The sequence below is a fragment of the Schistosoma haematobium genome, chromosome 1, assembly GCF_000699445.3.
Source record: "Schistosoma haematobium chromosome 1, whole genome shotgun sequence".
In the NCBI taxonomy this organism is placed as follows: Eukaryota; Metazoa; Platyhelminthes; class Trematoda; order Strigeidida; family Schistosomatidae; genus Schistosoma; species Schistosoma haematobium.
This window is the reverse complement of record NC_067196.1, coordinates 43,265,809-43,290,905: the sequence shown is the minus strand read 5'-3', so window position 1 is coordinate 43,290,905 and position 25,097 is coordinate 43,265,809. Positions and strand designations below refer to the sequence as shown.

The window sequence follows — 25,097 nt, the reverse complement described above, 5'->3', positions numbered from 1 at the left end:
AATTAGTTCATAAAATAAAAATATTGGCAAATAATTCGACTAAAGAGGTATTCATTTTATCCTGAAGCTGAAGCTTTCCATATGATGATTGAGCCTACTGCTCTCAATAGAAAAGAAGGCCTCACTATACATCCGACTTGAACCATCCATCCAAGCTACCATGTCTGACAAAATTCACATTTCAAACTAATATCGTTCATCCGAATTAAACTAGCATTTCGCAACATAAAGGTCATATTTTTTATCCCTGACCTTACACACATACACACACAAATTTACATACATGTCGCTTATAAATCACCTTGACCGAAATGACTTGACATTCACTTGTTTAAACCTGTTTTTGGACTGACTACTCATAATATCCCTTCGTCATTCTTTGTGCTATTTAAACTTCGATTAAGTTTGATTCGGTTGTTTATTCTCCGAAGAAGTGGCTTACACTGAGTCACGACACATCAGAAAATCTGATTTTTCTACTGATTGGGATATTACAAATATAATGTTTTACTTATATACTAGAAATCGTTAGCTTTTTTCACCGTCTAAGAAGTCTTTTTCCAGATACATTCCACAGGAAAGCGCAAATAGGACAAGAAGTGTTTTATAGATTCGATAGTCGAGTACTGTCTAAAATATAGTCAGTGGTGAAAACTGTTAGCTTACTCAAATACTAGCCACCTAATAAACACTACTTCACAACGTCGTTTATTGAAGTATATCTCTTGAAATTGACTTTTTAGCCAGTTCATATTTTAAAACGGTCGTTTTATCTAATGACACGCATATTCATTTCGTAGTTACTTTATAATTTTCAGTGACTTTCAACCACTTTGATTAAAATAATATACATTCGTTGATTAAGAATGCACCAAAGTTTATTCCATCCCTTCATTGATGTGACTCTTGTAGTTTAAGATACATTTATATAGTTATCAATGAGGAGTATCCCCTGAAGTTGGACGAAATAGATATTTGTCCAAACGACAAACAATAGAATACCTTACAAATATTTTCACGGCAATTTTATTTACTAAAATTTCAATCGTCACTAGAACTTTAAAAAATCTAGAAAACGTTAAAATATAAATATCGGTTAGATAAGAATGTTCACATTCTTATTCTCGTAAAATATTATTTCCATTCACCTCTTATTTGACGTCTGAGCATTATACTAATCATTGCAAATAAAGTCTGTATATTTTTATCAGCTACTGTATCACTTGTCAGTAGTGTAACGTTTTTTACAAAATAGTATGAGGTCATCAAACCAAACTTAAAATTAGGATCGATATACACCACGCAATAAATGAATACCCAAGTAATTATTTTTATTATCTAATTTTACCTATTGGACGAATTGCTGGTCTAGAAAGGTATGTGAGGATTGATGTAAAATATATTCCTATTAATTAATTAGTAGTTGTATGTAGAAAATTGTAGAAGGCATTGTTTACTTCACTTTACCAGTAATACACTAAATCCAGATATATTTTATACACTAATTCAAAATAAAGTGATTTTCGCAATTTTGCGATTGTTATTACGTTCCATGGTACTCGAATAAGTTAAACATCTTCTAAAACCTAAGTTTCAAATGAATAAATACTTTCTGCCTCTAATCTTGAATGATGCTAATCGGTTTAATTTTTATGTGACAAATGACTGTCTGTTCATGTTTTATCGATGTCGGAGATAGTTTCCCGTCTGGATTATTGTGTAACAAATTCTTGATTATTACTTATTATTCCTTACTGTTCTGCATTAATCCTTACCTGGCTTTTAAGAAAAGATTTTGCAGCGCTGAGTATAGTTCTGAAGATAGTTAATAGGATGTGTGGTGAATTATTTGAGGTGATTGTAAATGTGGTTGTGGATAGACATGTAAAATTTTGAAAATTTCTGGCAAATTTTATTCTATCGGTTAGTAATCATTCACCTTATTCACTTCTTTCTCTTTGAAGAGCGAGACGCTGGTACATTATAAACTATGCACACAACCAAAGGTAGAAAAATTGTACAATACCTTATCTAGGAGACATATTATTTGCTGAAGAGGTTTGTAAAAGCTAATCTGATCAAGAACATTTATTCTCATGTATGTTGCTAATGTAAACGTGTACCAGTTTGTTCACTTCATTTGGTCTTTGTGTTTTATGATAAAAACTTGTTGAAATTCTCTGTGTCCAGATTTCTATATTATTTCAAACATGTAATATTAAATAAAGCTAATAATAATAAAAATAAGGTATGTTGATTATACGACATTCGACTACTGGTAGATACAACATAACTGTGTTGAACGTAAGTACATTCTAGAATGAATTCAATATATGTGTGTCGAATTTTTATCTCACAAGTCACTTTATATTTCTTTGATAAGTTAGATCAAATTCGGTTCATTGAATAACTTGAATGAATTTGTGGTATAGGAATAAATACCTACGCATCTTATGGAAATATTTTGTCTTTGACTGAAACCTATCAATAATCTCAAATTTCAGTTCTAAAATAATACGAAATATAATGAAAGCCACTGAATGAACATTAAGCACAACAAGATTATGTTCTTCTTTCTTCAGTCTCCAGATAATGAATTCACGAAATAAAAATAAACTCCTAAATCTCTGCTCCTCAAATTGTGTTAACCAGTTCAATGGCTCCTATGAAGTCATTTATATTGGGCGTATAACCGTATCCCTGATTGACCGAAAAAAACTAAAGAAAATGATAAAAATCCCTATCTTGGGACATTTAGTCGACATCAATCACCATACTGACTCAAAATGAACTTTCAACGTTACCTATATAATTACGTCGAAGCTGTTCTATACTTTCACAATCCATTCTTTGTATATGGTGGAAGTCAACACATCAATGATGAGTAGCTATTTCATAAAAGCAAATGTTGTAAAGTTTCTTAATTCATGTTTTTGTTGAAATATGTAGTCTCAAATATATGACAGTCTATATTTTCAATTACATTAATCTTTGTAAACATGTAGTCTGTTTTCAGTTGATGAATAGCCTTGAAACGAAGTGAATTCAGATAACTCTCCAAGTTTTCTTCCACTTACTGCTTTATTTCTATAGTTTCCATTTTATGAATAGTTTTTATTTCATAGGCTTTAACAAATATAATTTTCCTTCTTCCTATCTAACATTAACTCAGAGCTCAACTACTGTCAAACTATTAGTTTAAATTTAGACGAAATCTCTTACAAATTATTCATAAATTATCTTTCCCATTTTTTTATATGTTTGTCTGTTTAGTTGTTAGACTCGTTAGTTTATCTCAATACTACTGTGCAATTTAAGTAAACTCTAATTATCAATCTATGATTCAAAATTTTGGGAACACTTATAGGATATGAATTGAACCAATAGTGTTCATTAGACAACTTTTCAATACATCTAAATTGACCAATGGAATTCATGTTTTGTGTTAACCAATTAGCTAAGAGTATAAGATACACAGGTTACTGGTCTATACTTACTATATAGTTAAATTGACTTATTAAAACGTGGTCAAACATTGTAAACAGACAATAGTTAACCATATTATGGATTGTCGAGTATAACATTACACTTTGGAATATTTTATACTTTCATTCATTAAATGCACTAATTACAGTATGAGAATTTTCATTCGATAAAAGAGTAACTGGATTACAAATTTATTTTGGATCTATTTCAAAACAATTCTAATGTTATACAATATATTGAAATTAATTTATGTGAATAAAACACTCATAATGCTGAGTTAAGCTAAAGCATAGCATATAAATACGGATAGAAATATTAAAGTGTATGGTCAAATCGATTATGTTCATTTCGAATAAGAACTGTAAATTGTTTGTGTGTTATTTGATCGTATTGTTGATTAAGTTCTTACATCTAATCAATAAATCTGGTAAGTAAATAGTAATTTGAATAAGTCATTGATGATTAACAATAATGAAAACGTTTTGGAAGTAATACATTTCCATGATAATACAGCATTAATGTAATGTGACAGTAAATAATACATATCTTGGAGTAAACGTTATTCACAGTTGTTTGTCTAGTAGTATATTTAGTAATTTAAAAACAAAACAATTTGATACCGTTGCTGATGTTATATTTCTTTTGAAGCTGTAGCTAATTGGTTTATCCATCTTGTTTTCATACCACAGAAATCAAATTACAGATTCTATTCATTACAGTCCTATTGGCATTGCTTCATTAAATCGCTTAGGTTATGCGTATAGTCACTAAGTTACAGTGATCATGATGATAATTGTGATGGCATTTGGGAGAATCTGAATATTCAAATAGTACTATACATATTGCCGCATAGTACATATATACATATACATAAAGTATAAGTAATTCGGTCCTCATATCTGCAGATAGAATTTCAAACAACGGGAACGAGTATATAGGTGAGATCTATTGGCTCTAGTTTTCAAGATTATTTGAATGCTAGGATGTGGATGCTAATACTCTGATGGCTATTATGTCTGTCAGATTAAGAATACAAAATAAGATCTCTTTTAGCATGTTAGTGTTTATTTAACTGTGTCACACGAGAAATTTGCACCTAAGTAATCGAATATTTAAGTTATATTTTAGGAACACTTTTCCACCGACCAAGAGGATTTAATCTATGAATTTCTTATGCGTCTGCTGTTGTTATTTTTAACTTGATTCTTGAGTACATACAGTGATAACTATGCCAAGCATGGGTACCTAGATTATCTCATACTTGTTTCACTACCGGTTAACTGTCAAAAAAGAATTGGTAATATTCGTAGAATATAAATATGGTGTGTATTTGTTTAATAAAATCACTAAAATAAACAAAGAGCTAAACTTAAGCGCCTGCTACGAGACCTGAAGAGCCCAGGTTCATTCCATGATGAGTTTGTGCATGTGTATTACTCAGCAGTCCCATACTCGAATGAAATAACTGTCCATTACCTACTGGTTTTCAATGAATGTTTGACCAGGATCTGCTTGTGTTGCAATCTCTAAAAATTTTATGTGAAAATGCATATGGAAGTCAATACAATTTAAAGAATGTCTCGATTAAAATTCTTGTTTTTCATCTTGACACTATTCGATTCCACATTGATATTTTGTATTCGTTCAGAGAGGTCTTACATAACAAACAATCAAACATTATGGAAAATGTTTACAAGTATTAGTTGGTAGGATCACAACTCAAATAACAGAAATCATTGTTTTAGGACTTTAATTACTTAAATGGTTAATAAATATTGCTTGTACCACTTCATATACATGCATCCCTTGAAGTTTTTACTTGTTTGATTGTTTATCCTTATATAACGTTTTTGATCAAGTGGATTTAATAATAAATAATTTTAACCCAATCATATTAAAGACTGATGTGTTTATGTGTGATTTCCAGTTATCTTCTGAACTATAACTATTGTGTAACGTTTGAGGATATCGATTTGTTCACACGAGTGAATAGAGAAAATATGTTTTTCATGCAGTCGGTAAAATATAATCATTTTTATAGGAGTTCATTAATATCATGATTTTTCATTATAGCATACCACTTTTGTGTTTATACGCTGATTGAATGAAAGCCTAATTTTATAGTTGAAATCATGAGTCAATTGATGTTAGATCGCCATGGAAAACCTGGAAGCACTGGACGGTCGTTTCGTCCTAGTGTGGGACTCCTAAGCAGCGCGCATTCACGATCATGCCCCACGGAATTTGAACCCAAGACCTATCAGTCTTGCGCACGAACACTTAACCTCTAGACCACTGAGCCGGCCGGCATTCAATGGTTTTAATGTCTAACTTCAACCGATCCACGAAAGCCTAATTCATTTGTACTATATAATAAATCTCAAGATGAATTCATTTGAAAAAGTTTGTACAAGTTGTCATCTTCAGTATATATTAGAATGTTATTTTTAATTCAACGTATGATACTACTTTAAAATGATCATTCATTGGATAGCAAAGATATAAAGTGTAATTGGTACATATCATCATCTAAATACGAGATTTTTATTCTTATATACTGTTTTTTTATTATTCTAGTCTATTTACATAGTTTTCAAATGGTAGAACATAAGCAATTTGTATTTTATGTGTTCAGTAGTTATTCTACAATAGTCTGATCATAGTTATAGAATTAGATGAACTATATGATAAAGTGTACAATAAATAACTGGTTACTTTTTTTATACACTCCTTATCTTTGAATTGAATAAAGAATACATTTTCTTTTATCAATTAAACAAGTTGATAAAATAATTAATCATTTTTATATGAACTTAGTTTTAACTGAGCTACGTATGGTCTAAAAACTGAAGGCTATTTCATGTACAAAGAACAATTGTATTAAAATCTGGTGAACGTATCCTAATAGATTTATGCGCAACAGGAACCAGTATCTTTTTTCTTTTTCACTTATTGAACAAGCTTCAATTTTATACATTTCAATAATTGATGCTGTCTGTGTGAATGATTTGCTTACATATACCTGTAAACCAATATTGATAATTTTGTATATGTTATGTCATAGTTAATATTCTCTCACTCTGTTCATTAATACGATGGATAATTGTTAACTAAGCTCATAATATCTACTTAATAATCACATTTCAATTCTTAGTGCTGAAATGGAATTCAAAAACAAGAAAATTATTGAAACAGTGAAAAAGATCTCTTTAACCCTTAACAATTATGTCATTATACTAAGCAAAACATGAATTCATTTGAAATATTTGATCATATAGCAACGCGATTAGAGAATTATCATGTACACATAACCAATAAAGGAAATTAGAGCCATGGAAGGATGAGAGGTTAGATCGAATTAGGATCGAAAAGATGTCGAATCAATATTTTATACACTGCTGAGACATTAGCAATCTACGAACTCAAACTTGAACTTTGAGTACAGAAACGATTCGTTCAACCTCTCATCCTTCCTTGGCCCTAATAAATTCATTTATTTAACTTTAACTACATTCAACCAACCAACCTGCTTACAATCTATTTATTCTTTATTGATAACAGTTAACTATGCAATTATTTCAAAGTCGATCTAATTACAAATTCCATTTGATTTCATGTTTAAAGTAAATAAAATAGATGATAAAATTAATTTTACTACTTATATTTCTATTTGATTACACGCTTCTAATATAAGTATAATATTTATAATTATTATAAACAACTTTTCTGAAGATATCAGGTGTGTGTGTATGTGTGCTTATACATACAGTTGTAATATATTTCCCTGTGGGATAATTTCACCGATAACATGACTATGATTAATAATAACAATTGTGTTTAGTTATGTAAACATATGCATTCTATTTTATTCAGTGTTGTTTCTTTTAATTTTCATTGAAAAATAAATACATTGTTGCTCCCTACACAAAAGAAACTGGCTTATCTGTATCACATGAAGATAATAATTATGTTAACAATAATGGTTATTATTATTATTATTATTAATCATTATTTCATACACACTTACATTTGATAATTTTTCACTCGTTTAAACAAATGACAATATTGTTCTCAATCTTTAATTCATTTATTCCACATTCTTCCACCCAAACAACAATAGCAATGATGAAGTATATACAATCAATGAAACTAGACTGAAAGTTAAACAAAGAGAATACGAATTGTAATACAACTTTTGTTTACAACATTAACAAGTCAGAAGAGGAGGGTTTTATCCAAGGTCAAGTTTTTAACCAAAAAGATAGAGGAAAGGTAATGTAATGAGTTTTTTTTCCTAAAAAAAAGTCTACAAAGAACTACTTACTATGACTAGAAGTAATCAGGTGAAGTTAGGGGATTTTTGGTAAAAATTAAGAAATAGAATCACCTAAGTATATGTGCTTATGTATGAGCGCGTGTATGTGAGACATTATTGTTCATCTTACATGTATTTCGTTGTTCTATTTGTCTTTACATTGATTCCACCAATTTTTCTACACTTGTAAACTTTGTCGGACATGTTATTGAAGCATTGCTCGACATTATTGTTGCTGCTACATTTGTGTCTGTGTATAGGACAGGTGGAGCGACAAGGTATGATGAGGTAATCTGGGTTTTTTTTTGAAAAGTAAGAAATTGTTTATAAATAAATACAAAACCACTTTTTGTCCTAAATTTAACCCCCAAATGTTAAAGTAAAACATTTACTCGTTGTTATATTTGTTTGGTTTCTGTTGTAAAATAAGATAAACAGATATATTCTACTTGTTCGTAATACATACAATGAATTCATCCATTACATGTGTCTATATCTTCATGTATGTATGAGTGTGTGTACAATTGTATCGAAGTATGGGATTGCATGAAGTTGACATTTTCTTATTCGCAATAAAAACAATATTGTTAACCTTGTTGATAATGTCGGTAACCATCAGACTAAAAGAATAACTTTGTCTATTTGTGCATAAGACGAATAAGCAATATATATATATATATATATATATATATATATATATATATAACCATGTTGGGTTTGGGTTTATTGTATCTATTCTTGCTGTATATTCAACACTTTATTCTCATTAATTAAAAATAAAGTACGTAACGCACATTTTACTGTCCTACTGTTGTTAGCCTTTCTTTGTTACTTTTCTTCTTACGAAAAAATATCGTCTCTGCTTCTGTTTATTAATTAAAACACTTTAACCAACATCTGTTGCGCAAGGCCTTATCGTTACTTTTTTTGTTTCAGTATGTATGTGCGTGCCTATTCATATCTGTTCATTTGTCTTAGTCAACCAATAATCCCAGTGTGCACAATTTTTTCATTTCAGTTGTATAAGTAATTCAAATGAGAAAGATCACTTTTTTTTATGTGTGATGGAATTGTTAGTTTAGTTAATAAACAATAACTATTAATGATACATTTGTATTCTATCATGTGCTTTTTAGTGTATTTACTTGGTTGCACTTTTTTCTTCCCATACTCTTTGACCCCCATCACATTTCATACTACGCTATAATCTACACATCTGTTCACTTGTTCTTACTTATTTCTAATTTTGTACTCTTTTATATGCATGTAAGAGATGATACTTAGTGTATGTACTGAATACAAATGCATATTTAAAAAAATAAATAATAATTTTCTTCGAACTCGTCTTGTAATTTAATGAAGTCTATTAGGTAATTATTTGATCGATTATTAATTTGAGAACATTTTTTTTATATCATACATATTTACTCTTACTTTCTATAAGATCCTATTAGAGAGAATTGGCAACATTCATCATAATTGAATTTGCAAAAATTCCAAACTAACTTGACATGTTATAAATCTGTTAATTTTATTCAGAAATATTAACTGACTTCGGTACGGTTGAATAGAAGACTAAAAAGAACATTTTCATATTCATTCATATGAAATCTGTGACGACGGATCACGGGTGAACTCGAGGAAGCTGTAGGAGGCTCAGAAGGAGCCGAAGATATTCCATCCAATTGTCTTTTGGAAGAATATCCTAGAATTCCTACGTGTAGCTTCCCGATTGGACAATGCTAATAACCCCCTGTATGCTGATTGGTGGACTGTAATGATGATTTTGTTCTTGCTAAAAACGATAAATACCTGACAATTTTGTACTATAATTGACACTCTGGGGATGATATTCCTTTCATTAGTATTCTGTCTTCTCATTACGACTTGGAAGGGTTCTGGTGTTCTGGTGCTCACGTTATACGTGGTATATCAAGAACAACCTTCTAGATATAACGAAATCCTGTCTTTCTTATTAGACTATTTGTCTAACTGCTTTGCTTTATTGTTAGGTTCTTGCATTCACATTGATCTATAATATTAATTGATGATAAACATGGAATCGATATAGATTGTTTTTTTCTACAATCTTATGTCGAATAAGCCACATTTGATAGTGTTAATTATTTACTAGAGATCAGGAAAAAAAGATATAAAAAATAGTACCAATTGAAGCGTAAGCAAATCCATTCAAAAGCATTTACATTTTGAATTCAGTTGATGTTGTTTACTTGTAGCTTATCATTGTTATTTAGGACTGAAATTGATCCGTCTCTTGTTAGCTTATGTACATCGTATGCATACTGCCTCGATATTGCCTTACGTCATAAGCATTATAAGCAAAGATAGATAGTGAAATCTACATTTCATTTCCATCTATTTCTACAAATTTCAAATGAATTTAATGTTATTCTAATTCATTATATAACTGAAATGTTTTCCCAGTTACATCAATAAATTACTATGTTAAGATTCATTTGAGACAATTTATTTATTGTAATTATTCTTTATTTATATTATACATCAATGGAACAGATTTGGAATAGTGAAAAATGTAAACTTTTTCTACATTACAACAAATATTTGCTCTAAAAAGAAGTCAAACTGTATGATTTCATGTTTAAGATTGAAAAATAACTTGGTAACTGAACATTTGTCGTTATAATTTGTCAAACACTTTCATCTACAAGTATGAATAGTCGATAGTTGATGAATGATATTAAGAGAAATAACAAGTAAAAATGTCTAACTTCAGCCAATCCACGAAACTGAGCCACCGTCCATCATTGTCTTCAGTGAGTTACTATCTCAGTGGTTTATAGGTTAAGCGTCCGCGCGCGAGACTGATAGGTCCTTGGTTCGAATCTCACGGGGTAGGATCGTGGATGCACACTACTGGGGAGTCCCATACTAGGACGAAAAGACCGTCCGGTGCTTCCAGGTTTCCCATGGTGGTCTAGCATCGATTGACTCATGATTTCAACAGTAAAATTAATAAAATCTCCACAAAATCCCTTCTGAAAATAAAAATGTCCTAAATTCGTTCATTTGTTTGTCATTTGTTAATAATAAGTAATTCCAAAGGTCAACATAATCAATAATGACATCCGGTTGTCGTTAGTGTGTTTATTAAAACAATCACAAAATTCATTGAAATTTATTAATAAATTGACTACTATCTTACATAATTTCATTATTTCAATCACGTTCATTTTTCAGTAGTAAAGTTTTATGCCTTTTTGTCAGAGCACTAAACTTTTACAGTTTATGTTAGAAGATAGATATATACTATACTAGACTGATTATTAGCCTTTAGGCTAAATACACCTATAAGCGTATATGTAACTATACATAACCAAGCCAGATATTTATTATAATTATAAAAACAGAAAACCAACATAAAACTTTGATTAGTGTCATTGAACATTAACTGGTAAATCAGTTTGTATGAATTTGTGCTTATGTATGGATAGATGCGTGTTTACATGGGGTAGATCAATCTATAAAATTTGAGATAAATTGCAGTACACATATATAGGCTTATCCACTGTTATCTTCCCATTCATATCTAATGACTTGAAAGGGATAGAAAATAATAGATTTGTTTGTGAGTTTTTCTCTCTTCTAGTTCTTATTTACTCATGTCGCCAGATGAGTTATATTCTGGGGGTATATTCTACATATGTAAGTTATATTAATAGATGTGTGTACCACAGTGTTGGCCACACACAGTACACTAAAAATGCATAAGTATTCACAAACGATTTTTGATTTATGGGATTTTGAAAAGCAAAATAATAAAGGTTTAGAAATGAGAAAATAGACAACTTAATAAATAAATAAACAAATGTTACGACCGGCCTGTCGGTTGATTAGTGATCGATATCTACATATTCATGTAAAGTCTTTTTAGAAAACCCAGACAAGTCAAACGTTGGAACGTTGATTTGGAGAGAAGCTAATCTGTTAAGGTTTACCTTCTTTATACCAAACCATATAAAACCAAATGTTTTTTTCTAACCATTGACATTTTCGTCATTCTTTGGCTTATACAACTTATTTACTGATCAACAAGTTTCGAATACAAATAGCGTTGCTCTTAATGATCCTTAATGATCAACTACCCAACCGTTATTTTGTTAACTTTAGGAGCGTATGGAAAACGATTAGTTGTTGTAGTTAATTCTCATTCATAAAATTATATTCATAAAATAAATGTAGCCAGAAATATTTTCTTAACTGAGATATCAACTATAACAATTAATTTATTCATAAGTCTGGAATTTCTGTTGTTAAAACAAATGAGTATGGTTAGTCTGTATACTAAATTGGTAGTTCTTGATATCAGATATTATGAGTCTTATCTTTCAGTGTATCCATCTGAATTTTATCGTACATTCATTGGAATTCACACAATACACATTCTTGAAAATGTGATATTGAAAGTTGGACATACTTCCAACTCTACTGTTCATTGTAACGCTTTAAATCTTCTTGTTATTGACATTTAAGATTGAATTGATCATATACAACAACACAGGGATTGAGATAAACAGTCCTGAAATACCAAAACAAACAACGTAAAAACAAATATGTCCAAGTAATAATTAAAAATCATTTTAACTAAACAAGTTGGCTAACACTTTAGTATTCAGATCAATGGTTACTGAGTACAAGTTTGAATGTGAACACTAACACTTCGATTCAGATACATGCATCTGGCTAGTCCCAGTTAGGATAAAGAATTGATACTGAATTTCAATCTTAACAACTATCTCAAATATAATTTAATCTCACCTTTAATCTTATCATCAATACGTATAAAGAAAAATAAGCTTTATTATATTTATATTCTAATATCTAATTATAACTGATCTAAAATTATTTGGTTCAAATTTTTGTCCATCAATCATGTAAACACTTAAAATATCTTGAAAATAATATTTGTTATACTGTGAAATCAATTAAATTATGTTGTTTAAATGAAAGGTATATCATTTGCCACCTCTTTTGTTTTCTTCTAAAAGCAACTATTCAATTGATCAGAATTCAATTACCTTCTTTGAAATTATATACACATAGCAAAGAAGTATTAGATAACTGTATAATCTATCTCAATGTTTATGTGATATTGATCATGTTTCATGTAATCTACTTATTGTGGCTAATGATATTACACATAAAACAACAATAATAATAATACTGAAAATAGCTTCTTCTATTGATAAATTAAAACTTGTTTATATGCATAAAAGTAGTCAATCTAATATATGAGCACATTCTTACAAGTAACTTAAGCATTGTAACAAACATTCATTAGTGTAATATTTCGTTCGCAACTAGCTACCTATCCATAACTTAATCATTAATTTCTTTAATTTCAAAGATGATAATATAATGAAGAACAGTCAAGTTTTATTGAGCTTGTTCAAAATGTTTTTGTATACAACTAAGTTATATTCGTGAGTGGAAAGTGACAGTGAACTAATAGAGGAATTGATTCAGAAATTTAGTTACACAAATTAATTAGAAAGTTTATATTCAATAAACCAAAAACAGAAAATTGATATATTCCTGTAGTTAATCTATGGAATAACTACTAGGGACATACATACTATGATATCTGAAGTAGTATGTTATAACAAAACAGCATTCAAGGAAATCTAGTTACATTTTCTTTTTTCCTTTTTTTCCGAAAACTATTTCTAATGTACTGATATCAAGTTTTAAAAAGTGAAGAAAAGCTTTTCTAGGTGTAGATTTGTATACGTTAACCTATTTCTATCAGATAACTTCGATTTTGGCACCCGGGCAATATCCCAGCTCTCAAATAAACTGAATGATTTATGTGGTGTATATCTGTTCAGTGACTCTTTATACCAATGTTTATGTGTCTAAGTAAATAAATAAATAAAAACTTTATCATAACACTTTTTAACATTTCTCTTTATAGTTAAGTTGTCGGATGGACAAAGACTGTTTTTGGTTGTATCCCTACAAATGTTTTTGACACAAAACACAAAGGTGATGTAAAAAGTAGTTTTTTTTTCAAGTTATTTATTGACTTCTATTTAACTTATATTGTACTTTAAGCACTGATATTCTTAAACAAATCTGCAACCATATGAGTTTTCACAAATATGTCTATTCTATGTATTTAGAAGTTTGTAATCAATGTTTTTTCTCCTTTGGACATATATCCTGTTCAATTGGTTTAAATAAAGTATTTCTACATTCAGTATTTGTTTTAAAATGTTTGATTAGGAGTATTCACATGACTGAATAATGTTGGAATCATAATTTTAAAGAACAACAACTCGTTTAATTAATTAGGAAATTGAAAACTTCATAAAGACTACAGATAACTTGAGTAGTTCCGCTAGTTTGAAGAATATTGACTCAAGGTTTTCCTACTAAATTTGATAATGTTATCTAGTATGCGATGGATATTTGAGATTAATTCTAGTTCCATTTATGGTGAACTCAAATGTATAAGAACTCTAAAGTATTAAAAGAGACTTTGTTTATAACCACTGAATTTAAGGAAAATAATACAATAAACATACTGAGAAATTAATTTTCGGGATCTCTCAAAAATATATTTCATTACATGGAGCTTCGAATTGTCTTTTGCAGGCAGTAACTCATTAGTGAATATTTTAAGCCATCTCAATATCGATCAGTCAGTTTATTTGCCCTTGTAGAGCTGATTATATAGGGTTTATAAGACGTAGTTCTTTTAATCTCATCCTCGAGTAGTACTGTGCCTAATTATCGAAAACAAAAGTTGAACTCTTGGACGATTCATCAATTCTAGCCATATACCACTATCACAATAATCTAAAATTATTTACGAATTCGAATGAATTAGGTTAAACACAGTACTGATATAAAAGATGGGTTACAGTTATAACCATATGAATTCATTATCTAAAGCTCGAACTATGTGTTCAAACTCGACATATCAACGGTTCTAGCCCTTTTTCATTTTCCCACTAAATTGGTATTAAGAATTATTAATATATACATCATGTATATAGATATATATATATAATTTTCACTCCAGTTTTTCTCATCACCTACTGTGATTTTCACAAAACTTCTTATTAACACTTAAAAATTTTGAACAAACTATCAACGACTTAATATCTGTCTCATTATCCAACACCATAGTAAATGTGTTAGCTAACTAACAATACAATTTTACAGCTAAAACGAATAATTTTGTCATGAGAAGAGTGTTTTACGATGAATCGTCTTTAATGTTTCCTTAACAAGTATACTTTTGTAATAAATTTAAATAATAGTAGTGTCTTTGGATATCAGAATAGCGCACAGTTTTCATCTACATGGTATTTCTAAAATGTGTTTATTCTCAAGATTGTTAACATCTCCGTACCAGCTTGTATAGTGAATTGAATTTCAATTAAATACTTGAGTTGACTGGAAGTAAAATTACTCCGAGTATTAACAAAATTGTTGTTTCAGTGATTTCCAATCCGAATTACATTTGTTGCATAGCGAATAGGCGACAGATATGTTATACACCAACAAATTGTATGGTTAATATCGCAGACCAACCTTAGCTAGACAGTTAGAGGAAACCAGAACATACTGACAGTTGCAATCCTGATAAGTATGCTCCCAAGACCCCCAACAAGCAACAAATGAATAATTTTTAAGCCTTACAACAATCACCTTACATTTTAGGCTACTTAATTGACATCTATGGTTTACATTTTCAGCTTAATGGTCTGTAGAGTATTGTTTTTATCTTTCGGAACACTAGATTTCCAGGTAAAATACTCTCAGTAATATCAAATAGACCAAACCTCGTTTTTTTAAAATTTATTTTTACTTATGAAAATGCGGAAATTTCAGGATTGTATCAGTTGTGAATAATTCAAATTTCAATAGTTGAAATCATGAGTCAATTGAAGCTAGATCACCATGGAAAACCTGAAAGCACTGGACGGCAGTTCCGTCCTAGTATGCGACTCCTCAGTAGTGCGCATCCACAATTCCGTCCCCAGCGAGATTCGAACCCAGGACCTATCAGTCCTGTAGGTTCTTTTATATTGAACTCACTAGTTCAAAAACATTACACTTAACTAATTTATTATGAAAATAATTGAAGGATTATGTTTCTTCTATTCAGAATTCACTAAAATATACCTCATATACATAATATGATACTATGTAGAATAAAAGCATCAATGATTACTTGTATATATATTTTTTAATTTCCATAGTAAAGTCATTCAGTTTTAGTCTTATACAGATAGCATGCTGGTATGTAGTTAGTTTTTCTTCCTTCAATGAATACATTATGTGACGTATTGATTTCTTACATTAAAAATCACTCAACATTAAACATTAAAAACAAACTAACTAACTTGTAATTTATCTGAAAATATTCAATTTATACAATAATATATATTATCTAACTTCCTGTATACATGAATACGTCTGTTTTGTATTAGTGATTCGTTAATTGAGAAACTTTTACATGTTTTTGTCACATGATGGGTCATTTTTAACTGTGTTTCCACCTTTACGGTTTATTATTATTATTATTATTATCATTACTATTATTATTACATTAAATGTCTAAATACACGAACGTATGTGACATTCATTTGCATACAAATATTGACTTCTGTTGTTTTGTTGTTGTTGTTGTTTTTTTTCTTAAAGAGTAACTAAAGAAAACATGACTTATTCCTTTTTAGCTGGAATATAAATATATATATATGTCTACATTTTTAACTTGTTTGTTCGTCTATCTATCGATCGTGCTATGTTGATTTGGCAGTTCATATACCTGCATGTATACACAATATACATTATTGATTGAATCTGAAATGACGATACAGTTAGTCACAATATAGAATATGTCATATTTACCTGTTTTAAAATACAAAATATTGTAGAATCTCATTGTTTCTGCATTATCCACACATTGAAAATAATGTTACCCAGTTTACTGAAATTCAAACATTTTCTGTATTTCTTATTACATCATTAGATATGATGATTTGTAAAAAGAAGAGAAAAGGAAGAGTTTTGTACGTGTAAATTGTATGAATGTGTTTATGTCATGTCATTGATTGCTGGTTGATGTTTAATAGTTTCAGTAGGATAAATATATGTAAGTAAATTAACTATGAAATGGGATTCTACTCAATGAATTTTATCTTCTCTACAGTTTAGAAATAATGACCAAACAAAGGAATAATTAACATGTTGTTGAATGACTAATAGTGATTCAATCCTCTTTAATCGATATATTGAAATTATCAGACTAGAAGAGTTGGTTTTTATCATGGTAATTCGGTACCTACCTTACGAACTCGATATACTATTTAGTAATAAAATAGAATTAATGAATTTGTATGGATGTGATTTTTTTAATTAATAGTGATCCGTTAAAGATTAACATAATATTTATTAATACACAGTGATCAATATTAAAGTCTTAATGCAAGCTGGGCACAACCTAAATAGCTTAGTGATAACATACCACTGGTTTATCCAGATTCAAATCTTACAGGTAGCATCTACTCATACAGGATTGAAGATATATCTTTCTAAAGATCGTCAACCTGTAAGAAACCTATATCTAGTGCTGTCTGATGACTACTTTAAGACATATAACAGTAAAGAGTTCCTGTACCTATCTGTTACAACTTAAAGCTTACTCACACTGCATCAAGTCAACTCCAAGTAATCTTAATCCGATTTTATTGTGCTCAATTGTTCATTTATATTATCCAATTTTGATCAAAACTTGGAGAGATAAGTAAGCATACTCTTTTTTTTTCATATTTTACAATTTTTAGGTGCATCCAGTGATAGTTTTTACTTTTCTGTTAGTCCAAATGACCAAGATGTTGAAGAAGGACAACCATTACGTTTGAGATGTGCTGTAACTCCATCAAAAGATATTTATTACTCATGGTTACATAATGGTACACGTTTGCAATTGGAAAAAGAGAGTGGTCGACGTTACCTTGAAGTGGATAGTAATTTACAGATTTTACATGCTGATCGTGAATTAGATCCTGGTACCTATCAATGCCAAGCGTTGAACCGTTCTTCAACTTTCACGACAGCTAGTAGAGAAGCAAAAGTAAACATTTACTGTAAGTTTCATTATGATCAATGCGGAAAATTAGTCTTATGGTAGTAATTTTTGTTCTTGGCTCAATTTGATCAAATGACTGTCTATGCTTGAATTACAAGGCCGCAACATGCAATATGTAACAAGCCTTACCAGGTTCATATCTAGGACACACTGAGTACATATCTGAGTAAAAAAATTATCATTTATGGATGGCAATACAATAAAACAACTGATGAATTAACGCACGAATAACATATTGAATTATTCACTGAAGTAAAGCTATTCGATCTTCATATGGTTCTGTTTACTAGCCATCATAACAACAGAAACAATGAAGCGTAGAACATGATGAATGCAGTTAATTTTCTGCCTTTTGTTGTAATAATAAGCAAATAATAGTCATGTTATATATATGTTAGCAGCTCATGAATCAACATCTAAATAATGTACATGCCTTTAAACGTATATTCACAGCAATCGCAATGTCTTTGATTGTGTTCTTTCCTAACTTATAAAGCGAAAGGTCGCGAACGTTTCACAAACGCACCTGAAGAATTTATGCAATTAATTAATACAATGATCTGTTGGAACAAACAAAAGACACATAACTTGTTGAAATATCTAGATGGCAGGAACTGGTAGACCAGACATTCAAGCAGTCCCCCAATATACTAAGATACTCGTTGAATTCCTCTGAACAATTTTGATATGTGTTTTATGCATATTACTGTTTTAGCTTCTCATTCAGGTTATTTGAACTGTATTATTATTATTACTTGATTATTTTCTTTCAAGGGATGGATCCAGATGTTCATGTATCTTTAATTAAACCATTACGTTATGAAGACATTCGTTTAGGTGAAGAAGTTGAATTAACATGCAATGTTAAAGCAAATCCACCATTAAGTCCAGCAAATATTAAATGGTTTCACAATGGGAATGCGTAAGTTATGTGTTTATATACATATTATAATACTATATTTTCATTTTCACAATATAATAAATTCTTTATTTTTTTAAAAAATAGAGCTTTATGAGCATTTTACAGAAATGGATCGTTTTTTTTAAATTTTACTTCGATAATTATAGAGCTTCAGTATTGTTTTAACATTATAAAGACATTTATCAGAACATACTAAACAACAGTTCATGGTTTTCTGATTATGTACTAAACAATTTATTATTATTATTCTCCGAAGAAGTGGCCTACACTAAGTCACGAAACGTTAGAAAATCTAATTTTTCTACTCATTCGGATATTTAAAAAATATATTATTTATTTATAACAATCTATCCAATGCTCAATTTATTCGAAATTATCAAGTCAAACCTTGGTAATGATACATATTATTATTACTATTGTTGTTATAGCTAAACAGTTTAAGAAACTATTCATGCGAAAAACTGATGATTTTATATTATCTTCAAAATTATTCACATTCTCATCTATTATCTCATAATAACATGGTTTATCTATAAAGTCTACAATTGAATAACTATTGGATAGATTCAAAATCTAAGTTAAAATGAGGATGGCAATTTTCTTTTTTTAGGAATCAATGAATTCATCATAGTGATTGTTTGGTATAATTTATATTATGTACTTCTTGATAGTGGAATATTCCTGAGTATTTAGAATTGGAGATAGGGCTTTTGGTAAACTGAATAAACTATGTTTCTATATGAATTCAGAAGTGTATTATTCACTTTAACTATGATATATATTCCCAATAGTGTATTCAGTTTATGACTAACTTGTGAATGTATAAAATTTTGACTAGCTAATCAATAATATCTAATAAATTTGTCTACTTTGTAGTTTTGACAAGTTTAGTTTAATTAAGTTTAAAGTGTAACCTCTAAATCAAGTTTATCCCTATTCATAATGTTTGTTGAATCGTGTTTGATGTTAGTGGAAATTTAGAACATTGTAATGATTTTTTTCTGAGACTTAGGGTACTACTAGGATTTCAGTATAAAATGAAGCCAACTACCGCATAAATCTTATAGAATATATTGTATAGAAAAACGTTTATGTGTTATTGATTTTATTTAGAATTATCAGTCAAAAAATAAACGCAACTTACAATCCGTATCTTCTTTTTTTCACTGTGATGAGATGAATTTCATAAAGTATTAGATACTATATCATTACTGGAATATTTTGGCATGTGTTGGTATTCAAATGCTTGGTAATAACTTCTTAGAGGGTTTCTAAATTTCTTATGTACTCTTACACTTGAGCCGTGAATAGTAGAGAATAGAGTGAATTAAGAGTATTTTTACCTCAAGATTCCTTAATGCATACAAAATAAGATTATTTACTGGTTTATTGGCAAACGTTAACCACTGGCAACTTTTAGAAGGATGCTAAAATTGGTAAAAGAATAAGTAATCTTCCAATCATAGATTGGTACAAAACCCGTCAGTTTTCTAGAAGATTCCTCTGCGTATACTGATTAGACAAAATGTTCTCAGTATTCCTTTAATTTCTGGAACTTCACCATGAAATTTTTGTGGGATCCCTAGGCGGATTTACATAAAAAGTACTATAACTGTTTAATTAATTTGTTTAGCTTAAATCGGCTTATGAATTCAACCATTAAAAGTAAATCAGGTGAGACTATAATTTATGGACGACCTATTAGCGACGCTGAAGTGACCTTGAGAGTGAACAACTTCTAATTAGGACTAAATAAGGTTATCAAGCAGTTAGAATTCTCATTTACAGTTGATGGTTAGGGTTTAAACTTAGATTTACGGTTTTCATCACTATTTGACATCAGCTGCAATGCCCAAACTCTATTTAGCCAAATGTATGAATGAACTCCTCGCCCAAATTCGTGACTCGTTATCTTATATCTGATTGGTTCGTCCATAAATTATAGTCTCGCCGTAAATCATTAACTTAAAGTGATTATAAATATCACATCTGCTAAGTTTATTTAATATATCTGGAAATTATTCTCTAATCACGTTATGATCATATTAATATAATGGTACTGGCTAAGTTTTCCTGGGATTATTTATGTCAATAGTTGAACGTGACAAATTAACAAATCTCTAATTATACTTTAATGTTGTTTTAAAAAAACAACCCCGAAAGTCATTTCCCTCATTTTCAATTGTATAGTGGTAAGACAATAATAATAATAATGTTGAATATTCACATGTATAAGTAAATTTTAAAAAAAACTTATTTGATTTGACATTTTGTTTATCTTGGTTGTGTGCTGCATATATTTACTCATTGAATCAAATTTAGTCTTGGAATTGGAGCATTTGAAAAAGAAAATATAATGAAGAAGTAAAATTAACTTGTTCTAACAAAGTTTAAACAACTGAAATGTTTCAAATAGCTTATCCAAATAATGTCATTCTGTTTCCTACATCGCACTATGTCTAATTGCATTATACTCTACATTTACGATAACTTACATTTTTAAAACATTCTCTTCTGTGTGATGTATTCACTCATCTGAATTTCCATTTATATATATTTATTTGATCTAATTCCAAGGTGTATATACTGAATAGGGTTGTTCACTGCAATTCTAATATCAACAGAGATATTTTTGTGACTTACTGTTATTATAGGTAAAAATCATAGTATTTCGATACTATTAATTTTGTTCTTCATAATATATCAGTAATAAAAAGTAGCATACATTGAGATGACGTTTATATATAGTTCTTCTAATTAACAACTTAACGAGTCGTTTTTCATTCATGGACATTCGAAACCAAGTCCCTACGTGCATTTTTGCTTGTATAATATTACTTACTTACTTACGCCTGTTACTCCCAATAGAGCATGGTCCGCCGACCAGCATTCGCCAACCCACTCTGTCCTGGGCCTTCCCTTCCAGTTCTATCTAATTTTTGTTAATTTTTCTCATATCTGTCTCCATTTCTCGACGTGATGTGTTCTTTGGTCTTCCTCTTTTCCTTTAACCTTGAGGATTCTAAATGAGGGCTTGCCTTGTGATGCAGTTGGGTGCTTTCTTCAATGTGTGTCCTATCCACTTCCAGCGCTTCTTCCTGACTTCTTCCTCCACTGGAATCTGGTTTGTTCTCTCCCACAGTAGATTGTTGCTGACAGTGTCTGGCAAATGGATCCGAAGTATTTGACGTAGACAACTGTAAATAAACACTTGTATCTTCTGGATGGTGGCTTTCGTAGTTCTCCAAGTTTCCGCCCCATACAGGAGAACTGCCTTGATATTTGTATTGAAAATTCTGACCTTGGTGTTGGTTAACAGTTTTTTTGAGTTCCAGATGTTCTTCAGTTGTAAGCATGCTGCTCTTGCTTTGCCAATCCGCGCCTTTACATCTACATTAGGTCCATCGTGTTCATCATTGATGCTGCCCAGATAAGTAAAGGATTTTACATCTTCCAGATCTCCATCTAGTGTGATTCGATTGTTGCATACTGTATTGTATCGGAGAATCTTGCTTTTCCCTTTGTGTATGTTGAGACCTACTGCTGCTGAGGCTGCTGACTTGTATAATATATGTGTGTATTAAAAGCTATGGTTTAACTTTCTTAGCTAACTGGATTACCAATGTGTTTCATTTAATTTATGAATCTATGATAGATGGTAGGAGTATCTCTGACTCATTTATATAGTTTAACAGTCAAGTAGACAACAGGAAAATAAGAATAAATAACATAAAGTAGACGACTTCTGTTAATGAATTATTATGAAGTAATTGATAGAAATATGACATAGTATAAGTGCTTTAAATGATGTTTGATGCAAGAGAATGAACTTGTATCTTAACTTGATACATATACACTATTCATATCACAGTTGTAATTTATAATTTTAAGCCATTACGTCGTAGTCTGAAAAACAGTGACAAGAATACTTTGAAAGTTATAGTACAAACTGATCGGGAGGTTCGTAAAATTGATTTTAAAGCGGAAATTAGTGATATTTAATTAAAAATATTTACGAAATTCGTTTTATTGGTTTCACTATTTGTGTTATTGTATGTATTGTTCCGTCAGTACATTACAGTACTGAACCAAGAGAAACTAACTATCAATAGTCACAAGTGGTTAAGGAAGAGAATCCTACACTCCGATCTAGTTAGAGACATTTAATCCATTTTATATGGAAATATTTAACAGTAACAGTAATATTAATATATTAATCAGGCAAAAATCAATCATAAAATAATGTTTTCAGATTTTTTTTCAGTAAACCCTGTTTGACAACAAGTAATTTTAGCTTGTCGTGTTTATGATGACAGTCAATAGTTGATTATTAAACTGTTAGAAAAATCGTCCTGTAATATTGGTAATTTTATCTTATTAGTCAGTTTGTAAGCATGTTGACAAGGTTTAGAAAGGATGTATTAATTCTGACAATATAAGTCTCTCATATGAAACTGTAGCTACTGCTAACAAACTGACATGAACTTGATGAATTTAATTAAGAAGAGCGCATTCTGATGTGACTACCCAAGTAACCTCATGTTTCTAACCATTTGTCTACTAACAAATTATTAATTATTATGAAATAAAATGCAGTTGAATATAATTCTTATTTAGTAAACTAAATTGCATGAAATATTTATTATAGAAGTATAGCTAACAATTATTCCTCAATAACAAATAATTGGAAATTGATAATGTATGGAATCAAGACTAAAACAATTTTGAATTCGGCTACTAATTATTAATCGACTGAAACAAATTAACTGAATTTTCAGGGATTGATCTCCATCCAGAAAATCCAATTATGGACTTAGAATACGCAGATGACATAGTCCTGTTTGGTGAAGACGCTGATAAAATTCAGTCTTTTGATAGCACTGAGCAACAATTCCAGTATGTTTGGAATGCGCTTCTCTCCCTCGAAATGCAAGTTGTTGCTTCACGACTGGCGTGCGTCAACACCTGAACTAAGGATAGGGAGTGAAGTAGTCGAACGCGTCGACAACTTCACTTATCTAGGAAGTCTGATCAGCCCTAATGGGTTGGTGTCTGACGAAATCTCAGCACGGATTCTAAAAGCTCGCTTGGCTTTTGCCAACTTACGTCACCTATAACGAAGGCGGAATATCCGTCTATCAATTAACGGACGAGTATACTGCGCAGCAGTTCGCTCTGTTCTTCTTTACGGCTGCGAAACGTGACCATTAAGAGTAGAAGATACTCGTCAGCTACTAATATTTGACCACAGATGGCTTAGAAATATTACTTGCATCTGTTGGGATCACCGGGTAAGTAATAGTGAGGTTAGACGTAGGGAATTAGGTAAATCAGTTGATGAGATTGTGAATCTTCATCGACCGAGATGGTTGGGCCACGTGTTACGTATGCCCGAACACCGACTATCACGAAGCGCAATGTTGACTATTGTTGGGGATGGTTGGAAGAAAGTTAGGGGCGGCCAAACTAAAACATGGTATCGGTGCTTTAAGTCACTAACTTCTAGCCTGAGCCATATTGGTAGATGCAGACTACTTGGATTGGTTCCGCGTGACTATCGTAACCAATGGTTGGAGACTCTTGGTGACATGGCTCAGAGTCGATCACAATGGCGTAGGTGTATATACTCTCTGTCTTCCCTTAAACCGTGAGATTAAAATTGCTTTATACCTTTCTTTCTACGAACTAATTCTTTCTCCCTGTATCAGATCCTTATATGAAATGCTTTTTCATATACTACCTTTGAAGTAACTGCTTCTATGGGTTTAGTGCTAATGAGGTATGGCAACTTGGACCGATGGACATATATGTGCCTGGTTCTACATTGTAGCTAACTGAACCAGAAGTGTTTATTTTGTAGTTAACAGAGATATGTTAATCAAATCACATATCAGTTAGTTATTTAAACATAATTGTTCCACTCTGTTTTGTTCGGGATGTGAAGAGAATGGAATCTAGAATGCCTATACTTTAATCCTATATTAAACTAAATGATTTTCATTATTTAACATCAACGGAATTGTTTTACACTATTAGTTTAATATATATACGTTGTATGTAACAATCTCATCAACCTATCTAATCAATAGTATTATAAATTACCTGATAATTAATTTATAATCTCAGTATAGTCTAATAAGAAACTGATAGAAAAACCATAAATAAAAATAGTTTTTTTTTGGTTATTGATTATTCTCTTTATTATTAACTGTACTTTGTTTATCTTT

At 30.3% G+C, this 25,097-nt stretch overlaps 1 protein-coding gene across 1 annotated transcript in view; it reads left to right on the top strand.

The window, feature by feature from the left end:
- The first annotated feature begins 3,495 nt into the window (after nucleotides 1–3,495).
- Nucleotides 3,496–25,097, top strand: part of PTK7 (Inactive tyrosine-protein kinase 7) — an 85,985-nt gene continuing 64,383 nt past the window's right edge. The window contains exons 1-3 of the mRNA XM_012940127.3: nucleotides 3,496–3,913; nucleotides 17,644–17,946; nucleotides 18,723–18,870. Of these exons, the coding sequence (XP_012795581.2) occupies nucleotides 3,811–3,913; nucleotides 17,644–17,946; nucleotides 18,723–18,870 (554 nt within the window). The 5' untranslated portion in view covers nucleotides 3,496–3,810. The remainder of the gene's footprint in view (nucleotides 3,914–17,643; nucleotides 17,947–18,722; nucleotides 18,871–25,097) is intronic.